The sequence below is a fragment of the Bos indicus x Bos taurus genome, chromosome 16, assembly GCF_003369695.1.
Source record: "Bos indicus x Bos taurus breed Angus x Brahman F1 hybrid chromosome 16, Bos_hybrid_MaternalHap_v2.0, whole genome shotgun sequence".
Taxonomy (NCBI): Eukaryota; Metazoa; Chordata; class Mammalia; order Artiodactyla; family Bovidae; genus Bos; species Bos indicus x Bos taurus.
The window spans coordinates 4,031,363-4,051,632 of NC_040091.1; the positions used below are offsets into that span (position 1 = coordinate 4,031,363).

The 20,270-nt window shown below is 50.0% G+C and overlaps 1 protein-coding gene across 8 annotated transcripts in view; it reads left to right on the plus strand.

The window, feature by feature from the left end:
• Positions 1 to 20,270, plus strand: part of SRGAP2 (SLIT-ROBO Rho GTPase activating protein 2) — a 254,834-nt gene that overhangs the window by 223,047 nt on the left and 11,517 nt on the right. For all 8 annotated transcript variants that reach the window (XR_003514847.1, XM_027564312.1, XM_027564314.1 and 5 more), the window contains exons 15-20: positions 2,631 to 2,708; positions 3,637 to 3,771; positions 5,388 to 5,493; positions 14,158 to 14,382; positions 17,875 to 17,954; positions 19,987 to 20,167. Coding sequence is in view for 7 of the 8 variants with exons in the window: in XM_027564312.1 (XP_027420113.1) it covers positions 2,631 to 2,708; positions 3,637 to 3,771; positions 5,388 to 5,493; positions 14,158 to 14,382; positions 17,875 to 17,954; positions 19,987 to 20,167 (805 nt within the window). In the remaining variant the exon portion in view is untranslated. The remainder of the gene's footprint in view (positions 1 to 2,630; positions 2,709 to 3,636; positions 3,772 to 5,387; positions 5,494 to 14,157; positions 14,383 to 17,874; positions 17,955 to 19,986; positions 20,168 to 20,270) is intronic.

The window sequence follows — 20,270 nt, forward strand, 5'->3', positions numbered from 1 at the left end:
ATGCTTTTATGTTAGTCAGCACTAAGGAAAAACGAGAACAGTCATGCAGGTGTCAGCTGAGGGATGTGAGGTCTTACCTGCATTATCATAAAAAGCCAACTGCTTTTCCCCTTCTCTTTCTGGAAACCCACCATTTATTAATGTTCCTACTTTCAGAATCATCATCTAAAGATTCTGTCTGTTGAGCAGGAACACACATTGGCGCTTCTGAAGCTGGGGTTCTCAAGGGGACGTGGAAACCAGACTGAAAGGAACCTCAGTGTGTCTCAGGCCTCCTGCCTGGTTTTCAGTCAGCTGTCCCATGATTTCTTCTGGCCCTGGGCTTGGGCACCAAATTGGCCTGTCCTTGATGTCTAATCTATCAAAACGTGCCGAGGCGATCCTCTGTCAGCAAGCTGTTGGCTCCTCCAATGACACTGAACAGCCTGGTCCCTGAGATGACAGTTCCTTATATTTTACCCTGGTTTTGACAAGTCACTGAGTATGTGACTGTTTCTGTCAGAAACTTACTGTTCATGTTCTGTGTCTACACAGCATTATCTGGCTGTTACTCCCCATTGGTAACTACTGTAATACGGTACTGTTACTTTGGGGTCCTGACTTTGCCTGCCATTCTGATTCTGTGAGGGATAGTCTGGAAAGTCCCCTTCAGTAACAGACAACTTCAGTCCTATTACACACGAAATAATGAAATTCCCTGTGCTTACTTCTTACTGTTGCTTCAGTTGGATTCAGAATTCAATCCTGGCCAGTGTAGTTTACTTCAAAGTAGATAGAATTCATTCACCCTCCCTCCTCAAGAGGGGAGTCCCAAAATAGTGGGAAAAAGGTAACATTATTCTCTTTTGTTTTCCAAAAGAGAAATGTGTTTGAGATTTGAAAGTTTCAGTAGATCATGCAGTAAGAGCAGGACTTTAATAAAATTGAGCCACAGGGCTCGTGAGAAAAACTAGACAGAGCTGATACGAGGAAAGATACTACTTCAGCGCAGCCCCGGAGCTCATGCTTCCTGGATCCACCCCTCTAGTTTTGAGTTGCATGTGTGGGGCTCTCGATGAGCCATGTCCATAGTCAGACTGGCACATGAGACCCCCCTGCACTTTCACTCCAGTAGGCCCCACAAGCCTGGTGTTAAGGAGTGAGTACATGATTGCAGCCAGAAGGCCTAGTTTTGTGTCCTGACTCTGGTTCTTGTCGTCTATATAGTCAGGCAGGTCATCACTTCTCAGTCCTCTCTTCTGGTAACCCCTGCCTTGTGAGCCTATAAGCACATGAGCAGTCACCACGCACGTTAATTGTCCATGATTAGTTTTACTGCAACAAGCTTCAAAAAGACAGTTTTCATGCACGCTATTCCAGGGTGGCGCTCAGGAGCGCTGCCTGTAGGGTCAGGCTGCAGTGCAGGACCAGTGGCTGGCACAGCGCCTGTGATACTCGCTGTGGACTGATGGCTTGTCTTTTTAACTTCTCTGATTTACAGCAGGGTCTTGCTTTCAGGTGTACAGCAGCGTGATTTAGTTACATATATACACATACCTGTTCTTTTTCAGATGCTTTTCCCATGTAGGTTATTACAGAATATTGGGTAGAGTTCCCTGTGCTGCACAGTGGGTCCTTGTTGACTATCTCTAACAGTATATATATGTTAATCCCAACCTCCTAACTTATCCCTCCCCCCACCTTCCCCTTTGGTCCCCATAAGTTTGTTTTTGAAGTCTGAGTCTCTGTTTTGTATATAAGTTCATTTGTGCCCGTTTTTTAGGCTCCACCTGTAAGTGATAACATATGATAATTGTCTTTTTCTGTCTGAGTTAACTTAGTGTGATAACCTCTAGGTCTCTCCATGTTGCTGCAAAATAGCATTAGTTCATCCTTTTTATGCCACATCTTCTTTATCCATTCCTCTGCTGATGGACATTTAAGTTGCTTCAATGTCTTGGCTGTTATAAATAGTGCTGCAGTGAGCATTAAGACGCATGTATCTTTTTGAATTATGGTTTTTTGGGAATACATGCCCAGGAATGGGATATATGCCCGGGAGTGGGATTGCTGGATCGTATGGTAGTTCTATTTTTAGTTTTTTTTAAGGAAACTCCACACTGTTCTCCATTGTGGCTGTACCAATATATGTCCTCCCTTTTCCATAAGTAGTGAGAGCACTGTGGCCTAGAACAGCTGAACAGTGTCAGGATGGCTGAGGTACTAATCACGGTCCCACACCTCGGGAAGCTCTGCTCGTGTCTAATGGCTTGCCTGCCGTGCTCCTGGATCACATCCCTGATCCTGGCGGATAAAGAGGTGACAGAAATCACCTCTCCACTTTGTGGGAGGGACAGAGAGGCAGAGGCTGGAAAAGGAACCTGCTGCACAGACTTGGTCAGAACCAGAAATGGCATAGACTACTCTTCCTTTGAAGTCTCTGACTCGGTGCTTTCTTTTGGCCAATACCTCACATTCATTGCAGTGACCTCTCCACCATCCCTGTATAGGCTTTCTCCTCCGGCCTGAAGAAAAGAGACAGGATGCTTAAATACACACTGGCTGAGGGAGATGGACACTCAGCTGAGCTTGGTGCTGTGGTTGTGAATTTGCTTTTTTGTCTCCTTGATCACTGTTCCCTGTCTTTCTAGGGCTACAGCATGAAGGAATTTTCCGGGTGTCAGGATCCCAGGTGGAAGTGAATGACATCAAAAACGCCTTTGAGAGAGGTGAGGAAACAGCCTTAAAGATAAGGCCAGACATTTTCCAGTCCCCTGGGGTAGTGGCTCCACCCTTTCTTCCCTGAGAGGTACCCAGAGTCAACAAGCCAGCGTGCCTCCCTCTTCCGCCCAGCCCCTTCCCTCTGTAGACATCCTCCCCACCCACCCTCCCAGATGTGCAGGGAGACTCCGGGGACGTCCCAGTTCCCCCCTTCCCAGCCCCTCTCTTCCCGCCTCTCTCCTGCGGACAGTCCACCCAAACCCAAGAAGCTAACCGTGATATCTGGGCAGTTTGCGGCTCTACCTGGAACCTTGGTGGCAGAGCAGAAGCGCCTGTTCATGTAGCCCATTTATTATCTTGTGGGCTCTTAAGGTAGTGGGCAAGCTTTGGCAATTTCCATCCCTGTAATGGAATATATAGTTTCAATTTGAGGTTGTTCCTACCATTAAATCTAATTACGTCTGATAGGAAATTTTCCATGGGGAGCGCCAGCATGATCGGTCTCTTGCAAGGAGGTGTGCTTAGTTGCAGACTGAGAAGGAGGAGAGCTAGTCGGAGGGGCTGGCCTCCCTGGCCTCGTCTCCCCCCCCTCTGGGCTCAGTCCCGGCCTGGCCTGCTTTCATGATGCTTAGGAGAGAGCCGGTTGCCGTGTCCCTTCCCTGGCCCATAGGGAACGTCCCTGAGCTAGTCTGGCACACGCAGATTCACGTTAATGGTCGCCTGCGCCCCTGCTCTGACCCCAGGGCCCCTGAGCCTGAGCAGCCTTTGCTTTTTCTAGTTCCTGGTTGCCCTGCTCAAGGCCACCATGCTGAGCGGAGAGCTGAGGGACTTCAGTGAAAGCTTGAAGAGGGCACTGCTTCCCTACCAGCTCTGCTTCATCCTGCGTGTTTTTACCCCTCTCACTCTCTCTCCTTTTTGGGGGCTTCTCACCCTCAGGAGAGGACCCCCTGGCTGGGGACCAGAATGACCACGACATGGACTCCATAGCCGGCGTCCTGAAGCTGTACTTCCGGGGGCTGGAACACCCGCTCTTCCCCAAGGACATCTTCCACGACCTGATGGCCTGCGTCAGTAAGTACCCCGACCACAAGCTCACTTCTGGGCCAGAGCACCTTGTAGCAACAGGGAAATTTCCAGGGTTACAGTAATTCTTTTCTTTTCCCTCTGTGAACTTTCTCTTCCTTGTTGTAAGGGAGGAAAAAGTGACTTTTCAGGAAGGATCTTTACTGCAAGTCAGAACTCCTGGTTTTTCTTTCTGATTCACTTTAAACTGCTTTATTTTGCTGGGCTTTATCTCTCTTAATATGTTCATATAGAAAATACAGTCCTTCTCAGCCATTAGAAGCTTGTACATTAGTACTTGTGCTTTTCATGATAGAAAGGGAGAATACACGTGTTACAAATATTTCCTGCTTGTTGCTTTAAGTATGACATGACTTATCTGTGAGATGTGTTAATATGTATTCTTCTAGGAATTCAAGCCCTCTGCACATTTAAAAGTAGTGATATGATATTTTCTCAGAGAGAGAGAGTCTCTACGTTTCTTTACATAAAACAGATATCTTAGAATTTCTCTGCCTCTTACTCTAAAATTTGGGGCTTGAAAAGCTGCTCCTGGCCATTTATTGTACTGGAACACCCTTTCATTTGTTGTCCATGGAAACCTGGATTAATATTAGGTCATTCTGAGAGCGATTCCATTGAGATCCAGAGGCTGGAGGAGGCAGTTCCTTTGAAATGAAGAAAATCTCTCCCCCCAAATCAGTGAAGGTCTTCATCCCCACCCCCAACGCTCCCACCCCTAGTTTCCAGTTTCATTTAGTACATCCCCTGAGAGCGCAGGAAGCCAGCTCCTTGTTTGGCTGACTTAGCCGCTGTTTTTGGGAGTCCTAGTGGACCTGAGTTCTGTGGGTGACTGAGTAGAGGCACCCCTCACGTCTTCACGTCTCCTTCCAGGACGGGGCCTGGGTGCAACATCCTAAGAGAATGGGTGTTGCCAGGATAGTACAGGGTACCTTGGCTGCACAGTCCTCCCCTTGAGGTGTGCTCCTGATACAGTATCTCCCACTTGGAAGATACTCACGGAAAGGCTCTCATAGGAAATGAAGTATCTACATGGCACACACGAATGCGGGAAAGCGGGCCCTGGAGAGGTCCGGGCCTTGGGCCATACCTGGAGTCAGGAAAGCTCTCTGGTTTCCCCCAGTATCACGGCTTACACGGGGGCCTGCCAGTTCTTGCCTCTGGCCACCTTCTGCCATCCCTGCTGCAGATAAGAGAGTGGGGAAGAAAAGCCAGATTGTCCAGGGGCTGAGGGGTGCACGCATGGAGGGGCAGGACGGGACCTGGACAGAGCGCCCCCCACCCCCACGCAGGCCCTCCAAGGCTGGGGGACAGTCACAGCCGTTTCTGGGCAGCTCTTTGTTTTGGTGTTGTAATAAGGGGGTGCGGATGTGGGGAACTTGCCCAACCCTTCTGTGCCCAGGGAGCATACATCTCCAGTCCTGCCCCAGCGAAGGGTCTAGAGCCCACCGCCAAAGCCCCGCCGCAGGGAGCCCCTCGCACTGGCCCAGTTCTGTGTGGGCTGGAACCAGCCACTCTCTGTTGTACCTACAGCAAGTCAGGGCCTTCTGACCACTAGTCCCTGGGATCCCAGTGGAGGGTAACACGTGGCTTTCTTCTTTCAGCAATGGACAACCTGCAGGAGCGAGCTCTGCACATCCGGAAGGTCCTCCTGGTCCTCCCCAAAACCACTCTGATTATCATGAGATACCTCTTTGCCTTCCTCAATCAGTGAGTAGACTTCCCTGGGAGCAGCTGATCGGCCTTGGCTTTGGCCAGTGAACGTTCATGTGGGGACCTATGTTGATCCCTCCAGACCAACAAATACTTATTGAACACGTGCTGGGCGTGGTTTTAAGATATAAAAATACATTGTGAAATAGAGACAAAAGCCTAGATATCATTTGGCTCATGTTCTAGCAGAGGACACAGACAATAATAGACACATGAGGTAGTGATAAGTGCTTAGAAGAAGAATAAAGAAATGCAAGTGGAGGGTCAGGGCAGGGGTGACGGAGGAGAACCAGCACAGAGGGGTCATCAGCAAAGTCCTCTCTGGGGAGATGGTGTATGAGCAGCAGCCTCAGTGAAGGGAAGGAAGGAGCAAGGGTCAAGGTCATCAGGCTCACGAAAGTCATGGCAACAGTGGGTTTGAATTTGAAGAAGCCGTTGGAAAGTTTTAAGCAGAAGAGTGTTGTGATCTGATTTTCTAATTTATTTTTAAAAGCTGCTTTGTGGAGAAGTTACTGTGCAGTGAAGTGAAGTTACTCAGACCAGTGAGGGAGGGGTGGAGGGTGGGGGAAGGGTCAGGTTTGGGATCTATTTGGAGCAGCCCCTGTACAGGACCTGCTGATGGGTAGGGTGTAGAAAGAGGAAAGAGAAATTCTGGATTTTTGTCATGAGCAGCAGTGGAGTTGGGGAAGACAATACGTGGATATGCTTGTGTGGATGTGTTAACTTGAGGCACCTACTGGCCCTCTATGTAGAGAGTCTAAGTAGGCAGCTGCCTCCTCCAGGAACCTCTGTCTTTACCCGTTGCTTTCACCGCAGTACCTCCAGCAGCTAGGCCGGAGCGTATAAGTGAGCAACTTGAGGGCCAGATAAGGCCCATAGGTGTGTTCTTTTTAAATCCACTGTGTCTTGAAAGCATTGGAGCATTCAAATATTGGGAGATTTTACACTTTAAAAAAATCTGGGTTTCTGGCTTCTCTTGAGAAAATCATTAGATCTGGCAGTACTGGATCTGACAGCCATGTGGCTGCAGTGTCCTGTGGAGTAAGGGCTGCTGCCCGGATGTAGTCCAGGGACCCCAGGTCACCAGTCCCATTTCTCCCCGATGCCCTCCAGTGCAGAGGCTGAATTCAGTTGAAATTATCATCTCTCTGGCTTTATGCCTTTTCATATAGTGGGGAAACATTTCTATAGGTCTTTAAATCTATTTTTTTTTTAAAAGGTGTGGGGGGTATAAAACTTAGACTAAGGGTGTTTTAGCTGTTATTTCTTTGTGAAAATGAAGAATCTTCCTAGTGGGTTAGTCTCTGCTTCAGTGGAGTACACGTTCACAGGCCATCTCAGGAGCCTCAGCCTGCCCGCAGAGGCACCGGGGTCAGGGGCCGCTGCCCAGCCTCCGCCCTGTTGCGGCCCGAAGCCTGTGTCTGCACCATTCACTGGCCGAGCCCTGACTCGGCGCCACCACTGCCTTTAGTTGAGAACCCCTCATGACTCACGCAGGGTTTCACAGGCTGCCTATTTCAGGCAGACAGAAACCCTGGTAATGACTCTCGAGCCCGTCAGTCTCCTCGGGGCCACTAGGCCACCCTCGTCTCCCCTTGTGGACTGATACCTCCCCTCAGAGAGCCCAGTCTGCTCCCCAGAGCAAGAAGCAGGATGGCGGGGGCGAGGGCAGGGTTTGGGGTGACTCTGTGTGTAAGCACAACGCACCCACTCTCTTCCCCACATTTTCTTCCTGCTAAGCGGAGGGGCGTGGGAGACAGTAGAGTAAGCATCGTAAGAGCAGAAGATGGCCACTGCTGAAGGAAACGTGGAAAATTGTACCAGTTCAATTGATGACTTTTGTTGTGTTTAACTTCTCTTTATGGTTAAAAAAAATTCTCATCAAAGTATTTCATTGAAAAGATGCAACAGTAATACCACAATATTTCCGAAACTGATAAATGGACACAGTTGATAGAAAAGACAATTTCTGCCTGCATGAGAAGGTCACAGGTGACAATGGCCAAAGTTGGCAGGTAGTTCCCCATGGAGACTCTGCCTGGGCCCTGACTTTAGGACCTCTCTCCTTTGCTGTTATGTGTCCTGAGGATGTATGTACTCTATTTCTGGCTATGGTCTTTTTTGGGGTTGTACAATCCTCCAGCCGAAGGAACTCTCAGAACTGAGACAGATAGGTAGATAGACAGACAGATAGGTATGAAACTCCTTGCACAGTACACCAATGCTCTGTGGACTTGACCAGATTCCACATATTTCTCTGTTGCTAGTGTCCAGTCCACTGCATGAACCTTGAGTACACGCCTGTCCAGTAGGCCTTGCTAATGACTAACATTGTACTTTCTTAGCATCTGCATTGACTCTCAATTTGTGTAACAAATTGCCCTAAAATTTAACAGCTTCAAACAAGAGGCCTTTATTGTTTGGTCCCAGGTTCTGTGGGTCGGGAGTCTCGGTGCAGCTTAGCTGGGGCCTCCGGCTACAGGCTTCATGAGGTTGCAGTGAGTGTACAGGGGGCAGGGCTGCAGTTTCTTCTGAAGGCTCGACTGGGAAAGGACCCACTTCCAAGTTCTCTTGCACGGTGTTGGCAGGACTCGGTTCCTTGCAGGTTGTTGGACTGAGGGCCTCCTTTTCCAGCTGGCTGTTGGCCGGAGGCCTCCATCAGTTCTTCGTCACATGGCCTCACCTCCAGAGCTGTGCATGACCTGGCAGCTGGCTTTGCTCCAAGCAAGGGAGAAATCATCCAAGACAGCAGCCAGTCTTTGTAACCTAATCTCAGAAATGACAGCCCATCCCTTCTGCCAGCTCCATTCACTAGAAGTGAGTCACTAAATCCAGCCCACACACACAGGGAGAGAACCACACAAGGCTGTGAGTGCCAGCAGCAGGGACCGTGGGGTTCATTCTAGAGGTTCCAGCCTCAGCAGCTGTACCACCCGGTGGGATTTTACCCTAAAACAAAATGCAGGTAACTCCCCCTCTCAGCTGCTGACTCTGCTGCTTTCCTTTTGAAACCTGGTTTCTTCAGATTTCTTCTTTCTTTTAGTCTCTTGCTAATCAAGTGAGGTCCACAGACCAGCAGCAGCAGCATCACTCGGGAGATTTTATTTTTTTTAAGTCACTCAGTCATGTCTGACTCTTTGTGACCCCAAGGACTATACAGTCCATGGAATTCTCCAGGCCTTCTCCAGAGGATCTTCCCAACCCAGGGATCAAACCCATCTCCCCACATTGCAGACTGATGCTTTACCAGCTGAGCCACTAGGGAAGCCCAAGAATACTGGCGTGGGTAGCCTATCCCTTCTCCAGGGGATCTTCCCGACCCAGAAATTGAACTGGGGTCTCCTGCATCACGGGTGCATTCTTTACCAGCCGAGCTATGAGGGGGAGGTTGTGAGAAATGTAGAATCTCAGCCCCTCCTCCACTTCAGCCCCATGGCCTCTGAATCAGAATCTGTATTTTGACAGAATACCCTGGTGAGTCATAGGCACGTGAAAGTCTGAGAAGCATTGTTCTACATCCTCAAATATTGCTCCATAATCTGGAAAAAGGAATTGACTGTGCTTCTCTCATTGTTAAGGCACCTCAGCTGGTCTCCAGTAAAGCTGAGTCTTCCTCTAAACTTCAGCATCTCTAGGGCCTCCTGGTTTGGGAAGATTCTGTCTGTGCTGCTCTCCTGACTTTCACAGGAAGTGTTTTAACCTCTATATGCAAACAGACAAGTAGAATTGTGACTGGACTGTCTTGGAGGCTCACAGATACTCATGTGTTTCCTCATTTATTTAATATGTATTTATTAATCATTTACTGTGTACCAAGCCCTGTTTCGGTTGCTGGCTATCTAAGATTGCATCAAACCATCAAAGTTTTTGCCCTCATGGAGCCTATGTAGCACATAGAACTGGAGGAAGACAGGAAAAACTAATAACACATGTCATATGTCAGGGGATACGGGCTGTGGAGAAAATCTAAGCAAGTTAGTGAACTGGAAAGTGTGAGGGTGTGCTCTGTAGTATGCAGTGGTCAGGGCCACCTCACTGAGCAGGCGACAGTGGGCAGCGCTGTAGGAGGAGGACCAAGAGGGAACGGGGTCCCAGAAGACGCATAACATGTCTCAAGAAGGGTAAGATAAAGCGACGACAGTCCAGCTGAGGAAAGGCCCGAGAACTGACTGAGCAGCGTGGGTGCTGCTGGTGACCTTGACGTGTGTTGTCTTGGAGAGGGGAGAATTCTGATGGCGTCAGTTCAAGCGAGAAGGGACGCTAACCGTGGATGAAACGCGGTGGATCCTGCAGTGGGGTGGGATTCAGCTAAATGCTACGTAATTTTGAGTAGGTTAAAGTAGTAACACTTGTGTTGTGTGTCTTTGACCACAATAAAGGGGGAGGGGGAGAGTAGGTGAGTGAGTCTGCTGGGACCGCCACGACAGCGTACCACAGACTGAGAGGCTCAAACAACGGAAGTTGGTTTCCTCACAGTCTGGAGCCCGGCAGTCCAAGGTCAAGGCGCCAGCAAGGCTGGCTTCTGGGGAGGCCACACTCCTTGGCGTGTGCACGGCCATGGCACGGTGTCCTCACATGGTCTTTCTTCTGAGCCCACTGGGAGAGAGAACTCAGGTCTCTTTTCCTCTTCTCATGAGGACACCAGTCCTGTAGGGTTTGGGCCCACCCTTATGGCTTCATTTAACCTGTAGTGTCTCCTTCAAGGCCCCATCCCTAAATGCAGTCATACTGGGGCTTAGGGCTTCAACAGATGGATGGGCAAGAGGGGACTCAGTCCATAACAGCAGGGGCAACAGAAACAGACAACTCTCAAATAACTGTGTGATAGAGGAAAGAGAAGTAATTCGGTGTGCATAAGGGGTTAAGAGAGAGTTTTGTTTTAAGATGCACGTTTGTATGCTAGTGGGGATGGCCCCATAGGGAGGAAATGATGGTGGAGGAGAGAGCAAGGGAATTGCTGGAGTGATATTCTTAAGGAGGGGAAAGAGGATGGGATTCACTGCATAGGGAGAAAGCAGGCCAGTCACCAGACAAGGGAGCATGGAAACTGGGACAGGTGGCCTTACAGGAGGGGGCAGCGAGGGATTGCCTTTGAAGGGCCATCGGAAAGAGTCAGCCACGTTGCCTTCCCCTTCTCATCGCTTAAGGAGCCTGTTGGGGAAGTCTGTTAAATCACGGGTTTATGGATTCTTAGCCCCACATTTTGCCTGGGGCTGTGGTGAATACAGTTTCTCTTCATCCCTTTCAAAACCTGAAATCCATCCCGATGCATAACATCTTACCCAGAGTCTGTTGGTTGTTGCCAAATCAAACCCCCAGGGCCTGTGAAGTTGAAGGTTTTTAAGTGAAATATCATATGTTTAAAACAGTCTATTCAAAGCTTCTTGCTCTCCCTGAGGATTTAAGGTTTCGGTTTGAGGATGCAGAGCCCTCAGCTTGTTAGATAATGCCTGTCAGGAGGAGAAGAGAGTGGACTCCTGTAAACCAATTACTGCCAAACTTTAGCAGCCTTGCTCTCCCTTACCTGACTGGAATTGCAGATCCTATGTCAACAAGCAAACTGGACTTGAAAATTACAGAAAATATTTCTTAAACACCTCCTGTGTGCCAGGCACAGTGCTAAGTGCTTTACACATATTACTTCATTTAATCTTCACAACAGCCCATCATGGAAACACGTAATTGCCCCAGTTTATGATGAAAAGATTAGGGAACTAGGAAAAAACTATGGTAAGCAACGGAGCTAGTACTCAAAACCAGATGTGCTTGATTCTAAAGTTCTGGGATGTTTTGTGTTTCTTTATAAATGTAATCAGAGAGACAAATTTGCATCATTTAAAAGTAAAAAGTCCAGAGAAGTGCATGATAAAAAAACAAGCTTCCCACACCAATCCTGATTTTCTCATTGCCCCCAAAAAGCTTCTGTTCCTAATCACTACAGTGGACCTTTTGAAGGTGCTCAAAAGAAGATGAGCTTAAATCAATTAGGAGAGTTCACTCCTGTTATAGATAGAAACTAAAGAAAATAAGTACAGCTCTTAGAGGAGATGGCATGTATAGAAGTCAATGGTGGTGGTTTAGTTGCTAAGTCGTGTCCAACTCTTGCGACCCCATGGACTTTAGCCCGTCAGGCTCCTCTGTCCATGGGATTCTCCAGGCAAGAACACTGGAGTGGGTTGCCGTTTCCTTCTCCAGGGGATCTTCCTGATACCAAAAAAAAAAAAAAATTAAGAAAGAAGGAGCTGTTACCATCATTATCCATTTTAGATATTTCTTTTAAAAATAAAAATCCAGTGTTTTAAGTCTTATACTAGGTACAACCTTCATAGTCTTCAAGGATTACTAGCACTGTTGTTTTATATCCAAAATTGTGTGCATTTGTTATGTGCTTGTGTGTGAATTTCTCTGGGTAAGAATCCTTAGTTTTTGTCAAATTCTTCAAGAAGCCGCTGTTCCTCAAGTAGTTAAGAACTATGACTTTACCCCCAAAACTTAGGTGTTCCAATTGTAGATTGGAAAAGAAAGAAGGATCTTGGTCTGTATTTTAATGGGAGTAAGAAATGGACCTGGATCCATAAGAAGTAGACCCCAGTCCACAAAGACATGTCCTCTGCAACCCTTAGAGTCCCTTGGACCACAAGGAGATCCAACCAACCAATCCTAAAAGAAATCAGTCCTGAATATTCACTGGAAGGGCTGATGTTGAACCTGAAACTCCATTACTTTGGCCACCTGATGTGAGGAACTGACTCATTGGAAAAGATCCTGATGCTGGGGAAGATTGAAGGCAGGAGAAGGGGATGACAGAGGATGAGATGATTGGATGGCATCACCAACTTAATGGACGTGATTTTGAGCAAGCTCTGGGAGTTGGTGATGGACAGGGAAGCCTGGCGTGCTGCAGTCCATGGGGTCACAGAGAGTTGGACACGACTGAGCGACTGAACTGAACTCCAGCCCTGGTCATCATAGCCACCTAGGAGCTGAACCACCATTTTCTTAGAAGACAGGAAAAGACTTCTCATCACTCACAGAGCTTAAACTAGGAAGCTCAGGCCTAGCGTTTATTTCACTTTAGCCACCAGGCTTCCCAGAAACTACTGTTTTTTCTTTCAAAACATTGTCAGATCACACTAAAGAAGCAGGGCCTTCCTCCTCCTTGTCCCTCCGTGAGGCAGGAGCCAGTCAGCCTGGGAGGAGCCACCGTTCTAGTCTCACGGCACCTCAAGCCTCTGTTGTCCCTGCGGAGGTTCCCATGCTAATTATGTCTCCTGTCTCTCTCAAGTTTTTATTTGTCCAAGAAGTGGGCTTGGAACCTTCTGCCAGCATTTTCTGAATCTCTGCTCTCTTTTAACTTAGGAGCCAGGGAAGGGTTACAAAATTAAATTTTTAAAACTTTCTGTGACGCAGTCCAGCCGCCGAGATCCCAGGCCTCCCTGTCTTTGACCGGGTCCTCGAGAGCGGTGGTCCTCTGCCACAGCCGTTGTTGGTCGCTGTCCCCGCTGCATTCTCCCACCTCCAGGTCCTGCAGTGATACTCTGAGGGGGTGGGGCCGTGTCTGAATCTTCAGTGAAGGAGAGAAGCATCGAGTTAGAGAGAGACCAGCTTGGTAGTTTGAGTCTGAATGCTGGATGCATCAGAAATAAACTGCCCAATTCTGAAGAACAGCTACTCAGATGAAGACAGCTGAGTGCCAGGCCTCTGGTTCAACACCACGACTTTGGTATCATCTCAAGATCAACCAGAAGCTGGTGCTGATGCCCATGAGGAAGGCAGAGCCCCTGAGCAGAACTCACATGTTTGCAGACTGTTGGGATTCGGGGTACATCCAAAGTAGCCCAGCCTTCAATGTCTGGACACACAGAGACCAGTGGGGACTCATCACTGAAGGGCTTGGGTCCCCGGCCAGGGTTGGAGGTGTGGCTGGAGCAGCTGCTGGTTGAAAAGAGGGAGTTCCTAGAAGACGGTACCTGATAATGATAATGCATCCAGGGGAAGCCTGCACAGAAGCTAAGCCGCATGCGGACCTTTTCCTGAATAAATCCTGAATGTCCAGTAGAGGAAGATATTCTGAAAATGAAAAACAATTGCGTTAGCTGTTCCAGAAAGAAATTCATGGGCTTGATGGAATACAGGGGCTAATTGGTTGGCTATTTATTAAAATAAATCTAGAGCTTAGAATGGAATATCCCTAATAATTTGATTGTTTTGCTGTTTAAGAAGGCGCATGATGCACAGCGCCTGACCATGTCTTTACCAGGGCAGCCCAAGGGCTGCATCTGCTCTGGCCAGCTTAGTGAGCTGGTCTGTGGGAGCGCATTCAACTCCGCAGAGCAGTGTGTCCTCGAGGCAGGGTGGACTTGCTGGGTAAAGTCCTGGGTGGGAGTAGGAACTGGGGGACAAGTAGGATTTGAACCAGGAGCTAGAGAAACAGGAAGGGTGAGACCTGCAGAGAGGGGCTTTCCTTGTCTCCTGAGTGCCTGTCCTGGTAGCCATTCCCTTCCCGCCCCACTAACTTTCTAGAAGGGCTCTGATACCCAGAAAAGCAGGTGGCTGTGTGTGGCACGTCTGTTCTTGCTCCTGGCAGCGCCTCCTGGGGTTGCGTTTCCTGGGCATTCATGCGAGTGCGCTTCAGCTTTCACCCTTCTCCTTCTCCTGCAGTTTATCTCAGTTCAGCGAGGAGAATATGATGGACCCCTACAACCTCGCCATCTGCTTCGGGCCCTCACTGATGTCGGTGCCTGAGGGCCACGACCAGGTGTCCTGCCAAGCCCACGTGAACGAGCTGATCAAAACCATCATCATCCAGCACGAGAACGTCTTCCCCAACCCCCGGGAGCTGGAGGGCCCCGTATACAGCAGAGGAGGGAGCACGGAGGACTACTGGTAGGGGGCTCGGGGCTGGAAGAGGGTGGTGTCACCCACACCCACTGGCCTGGGGACCAGATGGCCCAGCGAGGCCGACAGACACACCCTGCTCCTCCCCGCCTCCCCCTCTGCGGCGTGGCAGGCCGCCGGGCCCCGGGGTGCTGTCGGCCAAGCCCACTTGACCCAAACCGCAGAGCAAGTACCACTTTAGACTGCCTCCCTTCTTCACGTGTTCTGCGTGGCGAGGGACCATTCTGAAAGATGCAATAACAATAGCAGGAGCATTAACAATCTCCAGGAAAGGAAATTTGATCCGGTTGTACACAGAACTGCCGCTCATCAAGCAGCAGTCTCAAGGTCCTGCTCTAGGCTGGCGGTTGTGGGAGGAACAGTCCTGCGTCCAGGGAATTCCTCTCTGATTGGGGAGAGTTCAGATAGGAGACGTACTTTGCTGACTGTGAGTTCATACAGTGGTAGTTTAATAATGATGTCAGACATTTGTGACGAGAAAAGGGGTAAGGTCCCTTTGCAGCAGGTTAGGCCCGCTTTCCCCTTAAAGCAGATTTGTTGTGAGTTTGCCTGGAAACCGAGATATAAAAGGAATCTTTCGGGTGTATCTTTACTAGACCCTTCCATTAGACAAATAACAAATCACCATTTCCATCTTATAGATTAAGTCACTGCAATCTAGAGGCCACCCCAGCAGGGGGAGGGTCCTAGCCCTGACTGCTTGACTCAATACAGAGTGCCACCCACTGCCCCCCAGTGCCCCCCGTGTGCCACTTACAGGGTCATTTTCAGACTAAACACGAAGACAATTACCCAGTATCCCTCACCACCTCCTCCTCCTCCCCCTCGCTTCTTCCCCTAAACAGTGTTTCAGTCTGGGCTGAAAGCATAGGCCAGCCCCAGTCGGATTCCATCTGAATTCAACATCTGGAACCAATTCAACCAGCCCCATTGCTGTGGACTGAGGTCGGGGGGGACAGAGGAGGCGGCTTACTTCATTAGAGGCCAGTCAGTCCATGCTTCTCCCTGACGCTCACAGAAGGAGCCTCCAGCCCAAGGAGTGAGGAGAGTGCTAGCCGTACGTCTGCGAACATAAAAATGCCACTGTCGCGGGCTCGGGTCTTGACTGTCCTGCAGATCCTGGCCTCTGGGGCTGAACTGGAGAAACCTGGGCTCGCCAGCTCGGAGAGGGAGCTTCTGGTCACTTGCAGATGGCTTGGCGGGGACCAGGGAGGCGGTTCAGGTCTCAGCCTTCTGGCTGGTGGGCTCTGGGCAGCTGTCTTTGTGTATGTGACTTGGAGAGTTGGTCTCCCTCACCTGAGTGTTGAAACGCTGTGGAGCGGTGCTCCCAGTTCCTGCCTCACCTCCCTGCTCGCGTATCACACAGCAGCAGGCTCTGGACCGCTTCCAGGGCACAGAGCCTTCCGCCCTCCGTCACTCCCCAGTCCCCGCCCAGCCCGGCAGGGGTGGCACAGCGGGCATAGATGGGAGGGCGCCTGCCTCCCGGGTCTGCCCAAGGACTTCTCCCAGGCCCTCTCGGCTGTGCGGCCGGCATTTGTGAGCAGCCGCTGGGGAAACCGCGGCATTCGTCAGGGGCTGTTACGCCCACAGACTGGGTGGCAGGCCAGAAGCATCCCAGGTTCAAGAGTGGATGATGCTGGGAAGGAGCCGCTGTCTGACCGCTGGCTTCCCGGCCACTCAGAAGGCTCCAGCCTCTGCATCTGAAGAGCGAGACGTGCCCATAAAGTGAGCTGAGATGGACCAAGACCCTGGAGCTGGGCTGGGAGACAGAGCAGCCAGGGAAGGGGGGGCCAGGCTTTCGGGGGGCCCCCTGAAACGGGGGCCTGGCTTTCCGGAACTGCCTGCAGTGTGGCATGCTGGGCTGCTGTTGAGACTGCAGCTGCTGGCAAGGCTGGGGTGTGCGTGGGGCAGGAGAAGCATAGCATTTAGGGCTAGAAGGGACCGTATAAAGCCTCAGCTTGCCTTTACCTCAGGGCAGTGGTTTTCCAAGTGGGGTCCACAGACCAACAGCACCTGCCTCTTGTGGGCTGGTCAGAAACACAAGGGCTCCAGCTGTGCCCAGACGAGTGAATCAGAAACTCTGAGAGTGGGTGAGGCAGTCTGTTGCCCACATACCATCCAGGGCTCCCTCAAGATCGAGCTGGTGCCTTAGTGGGTGGCCGCACAAGTGAACTTAGAGAGGCCTGGGGGAAGGTGAGCCTTTGTTGGCCCTGAGCACCCCAAGAACCCTGAGGGTTTCCAAAATGTCACCCAACTCCTTCAGAGGGTCTTTAGGCCTAGCAAACAGTGAGAAAGTGTACCCACATTTTCTGATAAGGAGAAAGTTTTCCCACAGTGCTGTCTCTTCTGGAGAGCCAGGGATGTCCCGGCTGCTGTTAAGAAGCCCAGAGAGTTCTCGGTCCTCCCATAGTGCTCTCTGGCGTCTGGAGAGCCTCCATAAACCGGCTCGCTTCATGCAGGGTAGGGTCCCATCTCATGAGGAGGGAGGGCTGTAACTTAGCCCACACACAGGCTCACGGAGGCTCAAAGGTGAACACTGAAGCCAGGATGTGGGGTTGAAGGATGGTGGTATCTCCATGGAACTGCCTGGGAAGACTCACTTTTTGCTGCCAGAGGAAGAAGCCTTGGAAATGAACAGGCTTTTCTCTGCTTCTCGGGAAGCAAGAGCGTCCTTGTGCCGCTCCCCCACGTGCTCTGCAGTCCAGATCAGGGATAGAAAGAACTTTCCTAATAACTTCCCTGTTCATTCTCGATTCTCCGCCCCGCATGACCTTAGGCTCCACTAATTTTGTCAAGAGCTTGACCCAGCTCACATGCCGTGCCCTTTGCAGAGTCCAGCCCACAGCCAGCTTTCTCCCCTGCTTTTGTTTCCCACTCACTCCTATGACTCACCTCCTGCTTTCTCACCAGTACCAAACCACAGAGCAGCCAGAGACATCAAGCAAAATAAGAAAGAAGGAAAGAAAGCACTGCCTGTTAATTACCCCTTCTTATTTCACTAAATCCTTGCACACCTCTGTGAGAAACATAGAAGTATATAGACCATTATCCCCAATTTATAGATTAAGTAGCTGAGGCTCTAAGAAATTAAGTAATTGCCCAGCATCACACAGCTACTGAGTGTCAGAGCTGGTTTTCAGATGCAATTGTATCCGATGCTAAAGCCCAGTATTTCCCTTCCACCTTGCTCCCTCCAGGAACTAATTCACCTAAAGAAATGAGCCTTGAGGACCTGAGTCATTCTGTATTTTTGAAAAGATTTCTAAGTTGAAATGAGGTTCCCTTTGTGTCAAGATATTTGTAAGTTCCATGTAGTCTCCAGTAGTAAGCTAGCAGGAGCTAGCCTAGAGACTTCCCAGAGCCTTGTGTTTCATTATAAGCATCTGCCTGTAGTGTGTGATCAGAGCGTAAGATTCCATGCCCAAGGAAGCTGTGTGAAAGAGAAGATAAGAATTTTGGTTCCTCTTGCTTCTGTTGCAGTGACAGCCCTCACGGAGAGACTACCTCGGCTGAAGACTCAACCCAGGATGTGACCACAGAGCACCACACCAGCGATGACGGTACGAGGCCCCGAGTGGGGTCAACGGGCCGCTGGGGCATGAAGCAGAAAGGAGCGGTTACACATCCTGTACTCCCACCCTGCAGTCTCCTGGGAGCTGCCCCCAGCTCTCCTGGTTCCCATGCTCACGCCTTCCCTTTCTTGGAGGGACAGCCCACCCCCTCAGATTGAGTAGTCTCTGTGTTAGAGCAGAGGTGCAGGGCTGGACCTCAGCCCTCCGCCCTTCTCGCCCCAGCTCCCTGCCCCTCGCCCACCTCCCAGCTCCTATCTCATCTGGCTGTCTCGCCAGCATACTGTCAGTCCCTTGTCACAGCCCAGACTCCTGCCAGGTAGCTGGAGACCAAAGTGAAGGAGCGCTCGTTTGAAAACCAGTGAGCCCAGGGATAGGGAAGCTGGATGCCAAGAACCCAGCAGAAGCAAGCCAGAGGGGGCTGGGAATCAGGATGCAGAAACCACATGCTCTCACGCCTGCCGACTGGAAAAATTGACCCCTTCCAAAGCGCAGACATGCGCTGCGCGGCCTGGCGGGTGTGCGTCGAGAGCTGGAATGCACAGCTGTCGTCCGTGGGCCTTGGCGGTGCCCATGATTTATTAGGGTCTGTCCGGCCAGCACATTCCCTGTCTTGCCAATACTTCTGCACCTCCATTTCTGGATCGCCTGGGCTCTGGAAGTCTCGGCAGCTGACAGGGGGCCTCAGAATTTTCTGGGCATGAGAACGAAATGGCACAGTCTTCAGTGTTCCCTGCTCCCTGCCTTGCCATGAATTCTGTAATCCTAAGCCAGTTTTTAAAGGAGAAAAAAAAAATTAGGATTGCTTATTTGGCTCCTAAGGTCAAATGGATCGATATGATAATTTGCCACATGATGGGAGGAGCTCCAGTGAACTAGGGAAATTTGTATTTGACTAGAGCCTAGTGTTCCCCGGCACTGCTAGAGGCTTTATGTGTCTCATCTCTTACTCCCTAGTAAAATCAATAGAGCTGCTATTTAATAGTTAAGAAAACTGAGGCCAGAGACAAATCCAAGGCTGTACGGAACTGAGCCTGGGACATTTAGACAGGCCTGCTGTACCGAATTCTCCAGCAGACGCAGCAGCCCTGACTGTCTAGGTGTGGTCTTGTTTGAGAGCAGTGTTTCTTTCCATGACTCAGAATATCTGACTTTAACCCTAAGTTCCTGATTTCTAGGATCCCTCTTTTTTGCTGTCCAACCTCTACCTGCAGCCCAGAGCAGACCATGAAAATGATACAGTAATAACAGTGACTGATGCAGGCAGCTTACTCTGGGCCCTCACTGTTCTGAGCACCTTTACAAATGGTTATTTATTGACTCCTCGTGCCGACTTCATGAAAAAGGCACTATTCTTTTCCTCGTTTTATGGACGAGGAAGCCGAAGCTTATACAAAAGTAGAAGTACATTGCCTTCGTAAACCTCTGTTAATTCTTCAAATCACTTCCATGTGCATTTTTCCACGTACTGGGCACAAAATATATTTCCATATTTTGCTCTTTGGAAAGCTGATTGGGTAAGTTATTTTCTCTTTATAGAGACTAAAAGTTCATGTTCTAGTAGGGGGAATGGATAACCTAAATAGATTATTTAAAATGCAATAATAAGTGTTCTAAATTAATGGAGTTATTTTACAGCCAAAAAGGAAATAACGCTTACAACTACAGTATGGCAGGTTCGATGATAGGGGTTGGCATAAGGCTCTCTGGAAACAGAAAGGAAGTTACTCGAGGAAGCAAGTGATGTTTGAGTTGTGACTCAGTGTGTTTCTTCAGGCAGGTGAGAGAGAAAGAGGGATTCCAGGTGGAGGGAACAGCAGGAGCAAGGGCAAGGGAGGGCATGTGAGTGCTTTCAGGGGTTTGCACCATCTGCTCAGGAATTGCTGGCTATTGTGTATCATCCGTGACTTATTCTCACACTAGCTTATCTTCCCACCACTGTGAGTTCAGCTAACTGGGCTCTTCCACCCAGTTGCCGAGTCTGAGTCCCAGCAGCCTGTTTGCTTCTCTCCACCCCTCTCAGAGTGTGAGCCCATCGAGGCCATTGCCAAGTTTGACTACGTGGGGCGCACGGCCCGAGAGCTGTCCTTCAAGAAGGGGGCATCTTTGCTGCTTTACCAGCGGGCTTCCGACGACTGGTGGGAAGGCCGGCACAACGGCATCGACGGTCTCATCCCCCATCAGTACATCGTGGTCCAAGACACGTACGTTGGGCGCCCTGCACCCTTAGGGGCCCCTGGCCGCCTTGTGGGAGCGAGTCCTTACTTCTGGAGCCCAGGAGGATGAGGGAGACCAGCCCCTAGGGGG